This window comes from Lampetra fluviatilis, chromosome 1, assembly GCF_964198595.1.
Source record: "Lampetra fluviatilis chromosome 1, kcLamFluv1.1, whole genome shotgun sequence".
NCBI lineage: Eukaryota > Metazoa > Chordata > Hyperoartia > Petromyzontiformes > Petromyzontidae > Lampetra > Lampetra fluviatilis.
In genome coordinates, this window is record NC_136275.1 from 19,385,279 (window position 1) to 19,401,990 (window position 16,712).

Here is a 16,712-nt window from a genome sequence, read left to right on the forward strand (position 1 = left end):
AGTTTACACAACCCATTAGCCACATGGCCTTCAGGCAGTGCTTCTTATCCACAGCATTGGATAAACACAAGCAAACTCTACTGTACTGAACCAATTATATGGATAGACCGTGTGGCTAATGGGTAAAACATATTTTTATTCTTCAAGCGACGAGATAAATATGGGAAGGAGGCATTATTTTTTTCGTTATTAACATTCTCCACAACGACTACGCCGAGTGATTAGTATAATTATTATAATTCACAGTCATGGGGGTCATTATTGTGACGTTTGTTTAGCCATGAAAACTTCACCGACGTCTCATGACTTTTTTTCCCAGGAGGGTGTCCTGCCAAGTTGTGTATTGAGCATCAGCACTGGTGAGATGAAGACGGCTGGGAGAGCTGCTGGCCACACCACCCTCTCTCATAGGTGCACTGCATCGCCAAGTTATAAGTACTGTCGAACAGCACTTGCCCAAACCGTTTATTAAAGGCGTTATTATACTGGATATGTGTGGATATGTGTGGATATGTGTGTCTGCGCATGGTTTGGGAGTGGTAGCATAGCGGTTATCGCGCTGCGCTACGAACCAGGCGACGAGAGTTCCCATTCACGGCCAACACCGGTGACTTTTATTTGAACCGGTCCTGGGCCTCCCATCGGTCGACTCAGCCTCAAACGAGTACCTGGTACCGTGTGTAAAGGTCACCACTAGGGAGACAAAGGCAGTTGGGCATGGTGCTGGCCACCCCCCCACTCGTGTGCCGTATCAGCCTTCATAGGTGCTTGCGAACAGCACTTGCTCCTAGAGTATGTTAAGGCTATACGGGGGATTTTTGCCGTTGTGTGTGTGTGTGTAACCGTAAGCTGTAGAGTTGCCCCAGCCCAGCGTTGCCCCTCTCGCTCGTGCATAAGGCGAGCGCCAGCTGCAGCACGGGCAGAGCCAGCAAGGGGCAATGCAGCGCACAGAGCAGCTGGGCCAGATCGCCGAGAGAATCCACAGTGACGTCCTGTACAGAGAAGCATATACAGGCAGTACACACAGCTTGCTCAGTGTGTACCCTACACAGCACAGCCAGCATAAGTAGTGTATCCAGGATGTACGCTACACAGTACCGGCAGCACATACAACACAAATACCCCCTATTAGACCCTGAAGGAGGCACATGCTGGGTTCACAATTCTAGTCGCAGTTGATTCAATTTATTGTCATAATTTTAGAAACAATTCGGATATAGAGTATCGACATGATAAAGAACCCCCATATAGCCTTTAATACGCTGTCCGGGGAAGCGCTGTTAGCGAGCATCTACAGAGATGTGCAGAGGCTGGCATGGCACACGAGGGGTGTGTGGCCAACACCAGGCTTCGTCGCCTTTGTCTCCCCAGTGCTGGTGCATAATAACATGACAAGTGATTGGTAAACATGAGGAAATGGGAGACCCTGAGAACTGGAGTGGGGGGATCTCTTTTTGAGCGACAGTGTTACCACAGCAAGATGTTTCCTGCTGTTTGATTTCCGACTCGGACACCTTTCTGTGTAGAGTTTGTATGTTTCCAACCCCTGTCCTGCAGTGTGTATGTGTGTTTGTGAGGGAGTGTATGTGTGTGGAGAGTGTGTGTTCTTCTCCTGTTCCACATGGATTTTGTCTGGGTTTTCCAGTTTCCTCCCATTGCGAAAAAAAACCCTATAATGTAACTGATATTGGCCATAGCTTTAAAAATAAAACAATATAAAATGGAGTTGGCCAAAGACCACAATGCTGGAAAACTACCTGAAAATTACTAAATTTGGATTAGACACAGCAGCAACATCTTTGGAAACTTAGCAAGGCCCTCTTGAAGTAAGACTCAACACCATCGTCAAAACCGCTGACGAATGTTATTGACTAACGTGTCGGGTGTTTAGTTACTTATGCTTGTGCACCATTGCCAGTGCCATATTATAAAATAACTCCTCTTGAAAAGAGTCTTGAGACTCAGTGAGGCTTTTGAGGGTAAACAAACAGGAAAATAAATACTCTTAGGTTTTTTTTCCGGTAAAGTCACGTAGGTAAAAAATAATAATAAAATTAAATAATAATAAATGAAAATAAATCAGCAACACAAGTCTCCGTCTTCAGGTGGGACCGTCACAGCCAAATTTACTGAATCAAGTGAGCATAAATAAATAACAAATGCATATATATAATGTCTGAGGGACCTATGTGTGACTGTAATGTTGTCAGGGTCGTGGTGCAGTGGGGTTGGCACCGGCTCGGGGAAGCTGTCGTCGCTGAGGAGGGCGATGGCCAGGGCAGCTCGAATCTCCTCGCTCCACTCGGGCGCTGCCCAGCCGTGCAGGCTCCAGGGCAGTGGGGCAGGGCTGCCCTTGCGACGAGGGGCATCCCCACGTGCGGGGGCAGCAGTCTGTAAGAGCAGCACACGCAGGCACCCAACATGAGCGGTGTGGCCACGGGGAGACGGAGCGGATTTACGGGCACAGCACAATGCACATTGTTCACACGGTATGTGTTTGTTTTATCAATCAATAGGCATGTGCAGTGTGTGTAAGGGTGTAATCTGTATCCAAAAGAGCAACCACTGCTATTAGCCCTGGTATTTCCTTAGAATTACTGTAGATTTTGTCACATTGCATATCAAGGCCCTAGGCTTTATATAGAAAAACGGCAAATTCTCGTGCGTCAACGACAGCATTGCTTGATTTATTTATTTATTACACTTGTTACCCAGGAAAGCCTCACTGAGTCCCAAGACTCATTTTCAGGAGGGTCCTGCCAAGTTTTTGCGGAAGGTGGCGATATTGTTATGGGTATCCCAGTTAATTGAGTTGTCATTATTGGGACGTTTGACCAATACCAATTACATTGTATATATATATTTTTTAGCTTTGAATCACCATCCCCAACACAACATCAACAGAAAATCTTCACATCTTTCCCCACTTTGCTCCGCTTGGCAGACCCCGAGGGAGTCTTCTTGTCCTTGTGTCTCTCTTTCCCGCTGTCATCTCTCTTGTCCTTATGTTTGCCCTTAACACCATCGCTTTTCTCTGTGGGCGCGGCGGCAGCGGTGGGCATCTCCAACAGCAGCTTAGACAGCGAAGGCCGTGGAAGGATAAAGAGATATTCGTCATTTAATAACATTGTTCATGTGCGTCACAAAATAACAATATAAAGGACAGGATCCAAAAAAAGTCAGAATTGGGCCAGATCATTACGTGACCTAACTCAAATATCAATTACGACTTATTATTGCTGAGATTTTAGCAATCCACCATTAGTGATGAGGGTTAATTCAGAAATTACTCTTCATTGGCGAGGGGTTAGCCGTCAGCAGGTGTGATCAGCAAGCGAATGTTATCGCGATGTAACCACAGTGGTCTAAATGTCACGCCGCTGCCACTGTGAGTCGCTGTTCACCTCCCACATGCGCATGACGCATGCGAATGCAGACAGGGGCCCGTGCATCAGGGGGGGAGCATGGCCCCCATGGCACCTCCCCAGCACCGTGCAGCCATCCACCAGCAGCTGCGCCAGCGAGTCGAGGTCTTGCACGCGGGCTTTCTCCCGCCAGGCACGTGCCCAGCTACTCACATTGCCTGCACACGCACACAAATACACAGATCACCCATATTGCATTTAACCGAATGGCGATGAGTGAGCTCCTATTCAGGCTGGCATGGCATATGAGGGAGTGATGTTCCCAGAACCATGCTCATTCGTCTTTGTCTTCCCAATGCTGATGGTGAAACCCCGCACCAGGCTCTCATTTAAGGCTGAGTCTCCCTAAGGGAGACCAAGTACCGGTTCATATATTCGTCACTGATCTTGGCCACGAGCGGGAATCAAACTGAGGCTGTCAAGTTCGTAGTGCAGCATGCTAACCAATGCGTCACCGCGCTGCAACAACAACAGCCGCCATTCGCTACTAAGTGGCAGTGACGTCACCATGGCACTTGTGCCAGGCTTGGTACACTCCGAGGCCACGTGAAGTATCAAAGGCTTGCTGACAAGAGGTCACAGGACAGACCCAGGTGCCATTGGCTGCCTGAGATGACTGGCACACACCAGGGTAATAGGCGGTGGCGCAGTGGTTAACATGCTGCACTATGAACCTGGCGACGTGAGTTCGATTCCCACTCACGGCCAATATCGGTAACAAATATCTGAACTGGTCCTGGGCCTCCCCTAGGTCGACTCAGTCTCAAATGAGTGCCGAGTGCAATGTGTAAACATGGCCACTAGGGAAACAAAGGCGGCTGGGTGTGGAGATGGCCACCCACCCCCTCATGCGTCATCGCGACGTTCATAGGTGCTTGCTAACAGCACTTGACCCAAAAGTCTGTTAAGGCTATATGTAGAATCTTTGTATTTGTGTGTGTGAATTGTAACACCCTGTGTGTGAATGACGCCGTGCATGTGTTAGAGGTGATACCATGTGTGTGCACATGTGTGGCAGCTTCATCCGTGCCAGTGTCTGGTCGCCCACACGTGTCTCCTCGATGCGTCGTGATGAGATTATTCCCAGCGTGAGTGAGCAGCGTCACTGCGTCCTGGCATGAGGAGCCCTGAGCCAGCGTCCAACGCGACAGTTCCCTGAGCACCAGCACCCGCAGATGCACACACTCGGGGGCCTGGGTCCACAGGGAAAGAGACACAGAAAGAGGGAGCCAGAGAGAAAAATAAAAAGGGATAGTGAGACAGAAGGGTGAGAGAGAGAGATTGGGAGAGACAGAGTACAAAAGAAAGAGATGGAGACAGAGAGGGAGAGAGGTAGAGACAGATAGAGGGAGAGAGAGAGACAGACAGACAGAGAGATAGAGACAGAGCGAGACAGAGAGAGACAACAATGCCATTTTCCACTTAAGTGTTGGTGACGTCAGAATGGCTAGGTGCACATTGAGGCCACGTGATGTGTAGAAGGCTCACTGGCAGGAGGTAAACAGGGCAGACCCAGGTGTTATGGTTGACTGACTGAGATGACTGGCAGATGCACCACCTGTGCTCCCGACGATGCCACCTCAGAATTTTATCCGCCTGCAACTCTACTCGTTATTGTGAACGTCTGTCCCTCCGCCTTCCGTTATTGCTCGAAGTTGACTGTCTCCAATTGCTAAGTTCACCTTGGTTGGTACTGCCCAGTGGCGTCTTTCATGAGCCTCATGCACAGAAGCCAATCTTGTCACCGCTGGTACCAGTCATTGTCCAATCATTACATCAGTCCATCTCTTCTCTAGCCCATGACGCACCTGTTTAGCCCCCGTTATCACCTGTGCTCCGCACATGCACAACTATTGCACCCACTGAGTACCCACACATGCACATTCACTGCACACACAGCACGCACAAAAGAAAATGATCCCCCAGATAGTTTACAGACTATTTGGGCAAGTGCTGTTAGCGAGCACCCACGAAGGCCAACAAGGCACATGAGGGGGGGGTGAGTGGGCAGAACCATGCCCGGCCACCTTTTTTCTCCCTAATACTTATGTTTACACTCTGCACTAGCTACTCAATTAACGCTTAGTCGATCTAGGGGAGTCCAGGACTGGTTAAGATATTCGTCACAAATGTTGGTCATGAGTGGGAATCGAACTCGGGTTGCCGGGATTGAACACACAGACACACACCGCGCAGTGAACACACACAATCATTGAACAAACTGCACACACAACGAACACACGTTGAACAAACACAAGCACTGTGTACACTGCGCACGCTGCCACACAGTGGAACCTGCAGGGCGAGGTGGGCATGGCGGTAGCACAGAAGCTGCTGCGCAGGGTGCGGATGAACGAGCGCCAGCGACAGCCACGCACGGGCGCACGCCCGCTCACCGCCCTCGTGGAAACTCGCAGACTCCAGCTCCAGAGCCTGTCCAAGTCGCGCCTTCAGCCACACGCGGCGGCGGTAGAGAGGCCTGGGAGGACAGGGTGATTCGTTTACCCCACTGGATTCTATTGAACATGGTCCTTCTGTGTGTGTTTGTGGAAAAGCCACTGATCTCACAGGCGGTGGTTTCCGCGCGGCGTGGAGGACAGCGTGTGGTTGACGGTCGCCATGGCAGCGCCGAGATCTCCCGTGTCCTCGTGAATCTGACTCATCAGCAGTGCGAGCCGCATCCATGCTGCCAGTGCCTCCTCTCCCCAAGCAGCGCCGCCTGATCCAATCACACGCACCCAAGAAAATAAAGCAAACCCGTGCTATTGTAGTGGCGATACGCGCTGGGGTAGCGATCAGGTGCCAGCGCGTCGGGATTGGATGTGTGTGTGGTGACGCGCGCTGACGGTGAGGGATCAGGGGTCAGCGCGGGATCGTGTGTTGTGTGGTGCTGATTGGCTGGGTGCCGGTGACGCGCTGGTGTGGGAGTGATCGGGTGGCAGCGCGGCGTGATTGGGTGATGAGTGGAAACACGCGCTGGGGGAAAGCGGATCGTAGAGATAGCGCGTCGTGATTGGTTCACTAAGGAGCGATGCTCGCATCGAGGTCCGCATCCGCTCCGTCTCCCGGGAGGAGGGACTATATAAGGTGATGCGCACAGGCGCACGGAGAGAGTGTAACCAGCGAAGACTGAAGACGGAGAGGAAGAGACAGGGCCCTGCGGTACCCAGTCCCGCTGTCCTGTGAGGACCCGGACTCGGTGTAACCCAGAGGCGGAGTGTAGGGGGAGCATGCAGTGTCAGCATGCGGAGTGTGTAGCCAGAGAGCTAGAGTCTACACGAGACGAGTGATGTGTGTAGCCAGAGAGCTAGAGTCTACACGAGACGAGTGACGTGTGTAGCCAGAGAGCTAGAGTCTACACGAGACGAGTGGAGTGTGTAGCCAGAGGCATAGGGTCTACACGAGACGAGTGATGTGTGTAGCCAGAGGCCTAGAGTCTACACGAGTTAAGTACAGAGTGTAGCCAGAGAGAGAGAGTCTACACGAGTTAAGTAAAGTGGGTCGTCGGAAGAATAGAGACCACACGTTGTATTGTGACAAGTCAAGATTTAATAAAAAGTGTGTTACCCGTCAAGAAGTTTCCTGCCGTCATTTCCGATACTTCAACTGGCGTCAGAAGTGAAACTGTCTTCCAAGCATGGATACAAGGAAGACCAATCGGACCCACGGGATTGACCGCGAGGACAACCTTGACGACCCGGGTCAGCTGCCGTCGGGGGGTGAGGACGAAGAACGGCCCACGCTGCAAGATCCGCCGACGGTGCCGGAGGAGCGACGGGGGACCGAGGCCGTGCTCCGTGAGGCGCACTCTCGTCTGGCGGAGCTGCTGCTCGCCGCCGCGTCCATCCTGGTGGAAATCAGCTCGTCGGCTGGAGCGGAGACGGCGGCGGACATTCTACAGGGTCACCCCGCAGATTCCCGCCAAAATGACTTGGCGATTCCCGCCATTTCATCGGCGTCGACTTTTGGCGGGAACGGCGACCGCCACGTGGCGGCGGTTCTCCAAGCGCGCCCTCTTACGTCATCAACGCGCGCTGCGGACCGCCATCAGTCATCCGCCATTGGGGCCGCCATCTTACACACCGACGGAGCGGCGGGAAGGAACCACGACGCGGAGGACGACTTCATTTTTCAACAGCGCCTCCCCGCATTGTCAGCCTTCAAGGCGGAAGGCGGGGACTGGGGCCAATTTCAGCGCAGGTTTTTGGCGCATCAGGAGATGTCTGCCTGGTCCGATGCTACGGCGCTGCGGGCACTGCCTGCCATGTTGGACGACAACGCGCTCGCGGCCTTCATGTCTGCTCGGAGGTCGGACCGCTCCACGCTGAAGGCAGCGCTGGGTCTCATGGCCAAGGTCTACGGACCTCCCTCGGCGTGCCGCCATCATTTTTATGCGAGGCGGAAGGCGGACACGGAGACCGCGCTCGCCTATCGCACGGCGTTGCTGGCTCTCGCCGATGCTGCATTCCCTCGGATGGACGAGGAGGGCCAGGATGCGATGGTTTTGGAGCAACTGCTTAAGTTGGCGCAGGACCTGGGGGTCCCCATCAACACGGCCGACGAGATCGACATTTCTTCCTTACGGGTCGCTACGAGTATACAAGCGCACGAGGTCCTTCAACGCAAACAGGGGATCGTCTGCAACGCTGCCGTGGCCTCAGCTCCGGGTCCGGTGATCACCGAACCCCAAGTCGTCGGTCCGCGAGAGGAGGCGTTCGCCGCGGAACGACCAGGGGACTGGAGGTCGGGGGGTCGGTCGCCTCTGCGATCGGCCCGCAAGCTGGAGCAACCGAGATCACCGACGACCCTCATCACGTGCTATAACTGCGGCCTCCGGGGCCACGTGGCGTCCGGTTGCCACGCTCCCCGTCAGCGCGCCATAGGATCTCGGCTGGACGACGACCAAGGCCCCAAGGCATCTCTACAAACCCCGGCAAGTCGCGGCACCTCACACGCTCGGCCCACACACTCGACACGCATGGGCCGTCGCGGGGCGACGGAGGAGGGCCGGTTAGGGTTCGGGGATTCGGTTCGGCGAGGGGGTTTCGGCCGGGACCGGGGAGACATTAAATGGTCGGAGTTGGGGCACAGAATTGTGGCTGCTTCAGCGGGTTCATCCGTCGTCGCGGGTTCTATTGATGGGGTCGAGGTCAGGGTATTGGTGGACACGGGGGCGTCGGCGACTATTATATCGGACCTCATTTATAACATTCTCCCCGTACAATGCCGTCCGCTGCTCCCAGTGGATGTGCCATTTTTCGCCGCAAATGGGGGATCGTTGGGCATTATCGGTCATATTAGGGCGTCCATTTGCATTGGAGATATCAAATTGTCGGGACCCGTTTTCGTTTCGTCTTCTTTGGCGGTTCCTTGTCTATTGGGCACTGATTTTTTGGCTAAGATGCCCATTAAAATTCTAATCGATCAGCGTTGCATTGAACTACCATCGGGTCGCCGTATTTCATTTTTGACGAACCCTACTGAGATTCGGACGGCGTGCGCCACGATACAAGCGTTGGCGACGCAGACCGTGCACGTGCCCCCGGGTTCACAGATGCTAATTCCCCTCCGGTTGCGGAAACCATGGGGGGAGGGGACTTTGGAACAAGGCATGCTTTTGGGTCCTTCTAACAGGGCTGTCGGGGGGGTCGATTTGTCGGTGGCTCACACTTTGGTTCGGGCGGACAAGGATCCGTTTGTAATGGTTTTAAACGCTGGGTCGCGGCCAGCCGTCATTCAGCAGGGTACCGTGCTGACTCACGCGGTGCGGGTTCCTGCGGAGGAGCGGCTGGTTGCGCACGTTGATCCGAGCCCCACGCAAAACATTGAACCAAGGGAGGACCTTGAATGGGTCCATTCGCTGTGCGCGGGCTCGGACGATTTGTCAGGTGTGCAGTTGGGTGCGCTGCGCGAGTTACTCATGGAATTCTCTGATGTGTTCAGTAAACATAAATATGACATTGGGTGTACGGATTTGTTGCGCCACCACATTGACACGGGCGATGCGGCGCCGGTCAGGCTAAATCCCTTCCGACTGAGTCCTGCGGAGAAGGTACATGTTCAGTCGGCCGTTAACGATATGCTTGAAGCCGACATTATTTCGCCTTCCTCCAGTCCTTGGGGAGCACCTATTGTGCTGGTTAAGAAGCAAGACGGGTCCTTGCGATTTTGCGTAGATTTCCGTCGCCTGAATAAGATCTCTGTGGCTGACGCGTATCCGCTCCCCAGGATGGACGAGTCCCTCGACGCATTGTCTGGTGCGCGATATTTTTCGACTCTTGATTTATTATCGGGATTCTGGCAGTTGCCACTCGACGAAGAGTCTAAACCTAAGACAGCATTTCGGACTCCAGGGGGCTTGTTCCAGTTTAACCGGTTACCCATGGGACTTCACTCCTCTCCAGCGACATTTCAGCGTCTTATGGAGTTGGTTTTGTCGGGCTTGCAATGGGAGACGTGCTTGATTTACCTTGACGATGTCATTGTTTTCAGTAGAACATTTGAGGAACACCTCCAGCGATTGAGAGGGGTGTTCTTGCGAATGCGATCGGCTAAATTGAAATTTAAACCGGCCAAATGCCACCTTTTTCGTAAGTCCGTTAGATACTTGGGTCACATTGTCGACTCTTCGGGGATCTCTACCGATCCCGCGAAGACGGACTGTGTCAGTTCATGGCCGACACCCACGTCAGTTGCAGACGTGCGCAGTTTCATCGGTTTTGCTTCGTATTACCGCCGATTCGTTGAGCACTTCGCCACTATTGCAAAACCCTTGCACGCTCTAACGGCGAAAGGTGTGAAGTTCCGATGGGGACCGGAGAAGGAGGCCGCGTTCTGCTCCCTCCGGGACGCCTTGGTGGGTGCCCCACCCTTGCGTTATCCGGATTTTGCGAGTCCCTTCTTGCTAGATACGGATGCTAGCAACACGGGCATTGGGGGGGTACTGTCCCAGGTCGTTGGGGGAGTCGAAAGGGTGGTCGCTTATGGTAGCAGGGTGTTGTCTCCAGCGGAGCAGCGCTACTGCGTCACCCGTCGTGAACTGCTCGCCATTGTATTTTTCGTACAACAGTTCAGACCGTATCTCTATGGTCGTCACTTTACGGTCCGGACGGATCACGCGGCGCTACAGTATTCGTTGAGGGTCGCCCAGCCCTCGGGCCAATTGTCACGGTGGTTGGAAGTCCTCCAAGACTATCAGTTCACGACCACGTACCGTAAGGGGTTGCGACACACAAATGCCGATGCCCTGTCGCGATTGTTGCCTTGTCAGAAATGTGCTTGTCTATCGGGATCGGCGCGCTGTAAACCGCCGGTTGGGGAAGATAGGGGGGCATTGGTTGCGACCGCGGACACACCAATCGGGGATGTTCCCGCTACCTCTCAGGATCGGGACTCGCTGCTCTCACTGTCGCTGAGTGAGTCAGGCCGCCTCCAAATGGCGGACAGCTCCCTGCTAGCGTTGCGCCGCAGGGTGGGAGGTCCTAACGAGGACCAGGAGCGAACTGGCTCCTATGTACTTAAACAGGGCATGTTGATGAGATGGGACAGTTTGTCCCGGCGGCATGCACTGGTGGTGCCTTCTGCTGTGAGGGGGAAAGTTGTTTTGGCCGCGCACGAACGCCTCTTGCATTTGGGGGTAAACAAAACGCTTGCCCTGCTTCAGCGTGATTATTATTGGCCGGGAATGGGGGGCGACGTGGTAAATATTCTGAAGGGATGCGTTGAGTGCGCCAGGCGGAAACCACCGCCCGTGGCAGCTAATCCACTGCTGCAATCCATTCAAGTCTCGCGCACTAACGAGCTTGTTGCGCTCGATATTCTGGGGCCCTTTCCAGTCACGCCTAGGGGTAATAAGTACCTGTTGGTGGGGGTCGAATATTTTACCCGGTGGCCTATGGCGTGGCCACTCGCCAACCAGTCGGCGGCGGCTGTGACGGACGCCTTTGTCCAGGGCTACGTCCTGGACAAGGGGGCTCCCGAACGCCTGCTGACCGACCAAGGGAAAATTTTTTCAAATAAATTGCTGCAAGAGGTGTGCGATCTGTTGGGCACTAAGAAGGTGCGTACTTCCCCGTACCACCCGCAGACGGACGGGATGGTGGAGAGACTCCACAAGACCTTGACTTCTATGCTGTGCCAGCGGGTGTGTGAGGCACATGTTGATTGGGACCTGCAGGTCCCGGGGGTCCTCGCCGCGTATAGAATGGCCCCCCATGCAGCCACGGGGTTTTCCCCATTCTATCTGATGTACGGTCGGGAAGCCGACCCGCCAATGGAAACGCAGCTTGGCCTGTCCGCACCACGACCTAATTCTAAATTGGCAGAACATATTAAATTTAATATTCATAAGCTGACAGAGGCAAGGGAGGCCGCACGGCTTAATTCGCGGGCTCGCCAAATTGCTAACGAGCGGTTGCGTGCACGAAAGGTGTCCGTGCACGACTGGAGACCGGGTGACAGGGCCTGGCTGCATTGCCCTCAGGCGCCTTTGGCTACGTCGCCTAAGTTGTTGAAGCCATGGCGGGGACCCGTGGAGGTCGTGCGTGTTGCACGCCCCCAGTGCGTTCAGATAAAATGGGGAAAGCGACGGTGGTACGTCCACCCCTCCCGACTGAAACCGTTCTCGCCTCCATATGGCCTCCCCTTGTGTCGTGAGGGCCGAGCATGTGACGTGACCGACGACCCAAAGGGGAAAATGTCCTTGCCTGATCCTCACATGCTTCCGCCTGATCTCCTCACAGGTCTCTCGGAACTGACAGCTGCCGACCACCGGCGGCCGGATCTTCGCGGCGGGGCCGGTCCTTTCAGGCCTGGCCCGCGCCGTCTAGAGCAACCGGAACCACCGGACGGTCGTCAGCGTCCCGTCCCATATGACGGACCGGCCAGACGGACTCGCGCCAAGGCGCGCTACTTTTCATGACCTACCATGTGAGGAGTCGAGGAAGTTGGAGCGCCTCGTCGCTGCGGTAGTCACGGGGACGCCGGGCGCGTTCATTTTCTGGAAATCACTTTTATTATGTTGTTCGTCGGGCTGTATATAGCTTTTTATAAGGTGTTGTGTGTTATTGTTGACTTTTCTTGTGTTAATTGTCAAATTGTACATAGGTTGCTGTTGTGTTGTTGTTGTGTTACGGGGCACACTGGGGGGGTGGGGGTTTTGTTGTGTTAATGGTGTGTGAGGTTGTTGGTTAGCAGCCGGGACGGCTGCGAGCTATGTGGGGGGGGGTGATGTAGTGGCGATACGCGCTGGGGTAGCGATCAGGTGCCAGCGCGTCGGGATTGGATGTGTGTGTGGTGACGCGCGCTGACGGTGAGGGATCAGGGGTCAGCGCGGGATCGTGTGTTGTGTGGTGCTGATTGGCTGGGTGCCGGTGACGCGCTGGTGTGGGAGTGATCGGGTGGCAGCGCGGCGTGATTGGGTGATGAGTGGAAACACGCGCTGGGGGAAAGCGGATCGTAGAGATAGCGCGTCGTGATTGGTTCACTAAGGAGCGATGCTCGCATCGAGGTCCGCATCCGCTCCGTCTCCCGGGAGGAGGGACTATATAAGGTGATGCGCACAGGCGCACGGAGAGAGTGTAACCAGCGAAGACTGAAGACGGAGAGGAAGAGACAGGGCCCTGCGGTACCCAGTCCCGCTGTCCTGTGAGGACCCGGACTCGGTGTAACCCAGAGGCGGAGTGTAGGGGGAGCATGCAGTGTCAGCATGCGGAGTGTGTAGCCAGAGAGCTAGAGTCTACACGAGACGAGTGATGTGTGTAGCCAGAGAGCTAGAGTCTACACGAGACGAGTGACGTGTGTAGCCAGAGAGCTAGAGTCTACACGAGACGAGTGGAGTGTGTAGCCAGAGGCATAGGGTCTACACGAGACGAGTGATGTGTGTAGCCAGAGGCCTAGAGTCTACATGAGTTAAGTACAGAGTGTAGCCAGAGAGAGAGAGTCTACACGAGTTAAGTAAAGTGGGTTGTCGGAAGAATAGAGACCACACGTTGTATTGTGACAAGTCAAGATTTAATAAAAAGTGTGTTACCCGTCAAGAAGTTTCCTGCCGTCATTTCCGATACTTCACTATTATGGGTAGGCAGTTCACTTTATCGCGAAAATGAATAAAAGGGGACAGTACGGTGGTAAAGTGCTAACACTTGTGCCTCCTAGCATGAAGTTTCCTGGGTTCGAGCCCAAACTCTGGCACCTTTATGTGTGGGGCTTGACTGCAGTTTGGGAAATGATCAAGTAATGAGATGCACAAGAGCAATGCTTCGTCAAAGCAGCACAACCTCACCTGGCATTCTCTCCTCCTCCTCTTTCTCCTCACACTGGGACGTTTCTGATGGCTTCATGTCACACTGCCAGGCACGACACATCACCATAATCACCACCAACATTTTAATGTTTTCATTACCATCGCCATCACCAAACAATTTTCAAACATCATCAGCAATTTCCTAAACATCATCACCCACACATATTTGTCATGTATCATCACCAACAACGGCATATGTTCATTACCATCATCAGTAACAAATGTGTAAGGACAGTACGGGGGCCTTGTGGTTATAATTAATAACTGAAGCGACAGGAACTAACAGGGTCACGTAAGGACAGTACGGGACCAAAGTGGTCGTAAATAATAATTGAGGAGACAGAGACAGACAGGGCCAAATGAGGTGAGAGAATGTTCGGGAAAAGGGGGCGTGGCCGAGTCTGAGAGGGGGATAAAAGGCGGCGTGGAGCAGGGCTCTGGGCTGCTGCTATGGGGGTTCGAAGAGACCGTCGTCGCCGTCGTCATCTTGGAACGGGGCACCTTATACTCTTGGAATGGTAGGGAAGGTTTATATATATATTGTCTCCGTGGCCCCTACGCCTTCGCTCCTATCTAGTCAGCCAACTACATAGGGAACGTCGTGTAGCAGTTACATAAGTTACCCAGCTGTACATAGTCACTTGTGGTTATCCATTATAATATCAGTGAGTGGGGCAGACCTTAATAGATTATAAGTATATAATTTAACAAGACAGTGCCTCTGAGTGCTATATTACAAATGTATTAACATCATCATCACCAACAAATTCATAAACAATACTCATCATCATTAGTGATGGTGGTTGATATCCACGGCTGTCACTATCCAGCCAGGTGGCTCAGCAATACAAAGAGCAGCTCGGAATCTGAAGGTTGTATGTTCAAATCCTGGTTAGGGGAGAGGGTTAACTTGGCCATCATCCCTCCCTCTGGGGTTGACTAAATGAGTACAACTTCGTGACTTAAAGCTTTCGTGACTGCATGCATTCATATTCTTTGGGTCTTTCGGTAAAGCCACGTAGATAGAACAAAAAAAATATCACGACATTTCGATCGCAACACAAGCAATCGTCATCAGGTGAAAACATGTATAGCGGGAGCGCTATTGAGGTAGGGTGTTATAAAGGTTTGAGATGGGTGTAGCCCAAGGGTCATAAGCGAAGTGGGCGGGGCTAGAGATGAAATTTGCATGTAAATGTAAAATCGGAGAGCTGAGCTCCTCCACGATGACGAAGCTCCCGCTATAAAAAATAAACTTTCCCTGCCTCAGCAGCTCTCCCGCTATTTTTTCACCTGCTGACGATTGCTTGCGTTGCGATCGAAACGTTGTGATATTTATATTTTTTTCTATCTACGTGGTTTTACCGAAAGACCCAAAGAATGTGAATACAACTTCGTGGTGAAGTCAACAGTGGTTGTCGTATGGATACTCTCCTCTGCCATAGGAATGTGGATTTTCCACCACTGGCTCAGGATTGTAAACGGTAAATAAGCATCAATGCCTCAATGCTCATTTGAGCAGGAAATTACTTTGAAAATCAGCATCTACTGTATAAGACATTTCCTTTGTACATTGCAGCATCAATTCAGGGCTCATTCTGGCTGAAAGGGACTGGCGACATGTGGTATCGATGACGACAAGTGTAAAACCTGTGACCGAAGTCAAATGTTATTTACCCTTGAAATATCAAGAGTAGCAAATTAATAATAATTTAATACTTTGGTATTTGCGCCATTCTTAATTTATGAAGAACCGCCATCTCGCATTCACATGCATTGCGGCTCTTGAAATATTGAGGTTTTTACCGAATTCTAAAATAGGGCTGTTCTTCTTTGGTTTTTTCGGTAAAGTCACGTATAAAGATAAAATAATAAATTAAATAATAGCATACGACGTTTCGATTGCAACACAAGCAATCATCATCAGGTATAGTGAAATAGCGACATAAAATCTAACCAGAAAACTATAGACAGACATATAAGCAGACAGATATCACCAAGATACATAGCGGGAGCAACACAGGTACAGAGAGGGGTGATCGTCTCTGTGGGGTGGCCTTAAATAGACAGAGGGGGGCGGAGGCAGAGAGAGGGAGGGGGTTAGAGAAAAAATTTACATGTCAATGAGTACGAAGGCTTAGAGGGAGAAAGAACACACTAAATTAAATAACCTAGCAAAGTATCGAAATGTTATGTAAAACGACACAGAGAGTCGGTCAACACACAATTAACGCATAGCCTGGTCGATTACGTATTTCAAAGATTGCTAAGTTAGAATTTAAGTGTGAAAATTCCAAAGAAAGGCAAAAAATAAAAACAAGAGGAACGGAGACACACAGACAGAGCAGAACCTAAGAACGACAAAAAACGAGTGTAGACAGAAAAAATTACACTAAATATACAGGCAGAGAGAGAACAAAAAACCCAGAGAGAGAGAAAAAGGTAAACTTTGAACTTCCCCGTAGAAGTGGTTCAATCAAATTGTATCTTTATACGTGACTTTACCGAAAAAAACAAAGAATAATTCCTGCAGTCACGAAAGCTCCAAAATTAAGATTGAACCACTTCTACGGGGAAGTTCAAAGTTTTATTCTTTGGTTTTTTCGGTAAAGTCACGTATAAAGATAAAATAATAAATTAAATAATAGCATACGACGTTTCGATTGCAACACAAGCAATCATCATCAGGTATAGTGAAATAGCGACATAAAATCTAACCAGAAAACTATAGACAGACATATAAGCAGACAGATATCACCAAGATACATAGATCGAGCAACACAGAACCACTTCTACGGGGAAGTTCAAAGTTTACCTTTTTCTCTCTCTCTGGGTTTTTTGTTCTCTCTCTGCCTGTATATTTAGTGTAATTTTTTCTGTCTACACTCGTTTTTTGTCGTTCTTAGGTTCTGCTCTGTCTGTGTGTCTCCGTTCCTCTTGTTTTTATTTTTTGTCTTTCTTTGGAATTTTCACACTTAAATTCT

At 51.6% G+C, this 16,712-nt stretch overlaps 1 protein-coding gene across 1 annotated transcript in view; it reads right to left on the reverse strand.

Annotated features, from left to right (window-relative positions):
- Positions 1–16,712, reverse strand: part of CFAP46 (cilia and flagella associated protein 46) — a 78,883-nt gene that overhangs the window by 32,730 nt on the left and 29,441 nt on the right. The window contains exons 26-33 of the mRNA XM_078858807.1: positions 13,708–13,771; positions 5,994–6,144; positions 5,721–5,904; positions 4,474–4,618; positions 3,405–3,583; positions 2,928–3,074; positions 2,236–2,391; positions 844–992 (exon numbers count right to left, since the gene is read on the reverse strand). Coding sequence (XP_078714933.1) covers positions 844–992; positions 2,236–2,391; positions 2,928–3,074; positions 3,405–3,583; positions 4,474–4,618; positions 5,721–5,904; positions 5,994–6,144; positions 13,708–13,771 — 1,175 coding nt within the window. The remainder of the gene's footprint in view (positions 1–843; positions 993–2,235; positions 2,392–2,927; positions 3,075–3,404; positions 3,584–4,473; positions 4,619–5,720; positions 5,905–5,993; positions 6,145–13,707; positions 13,772–16,712) is intronic.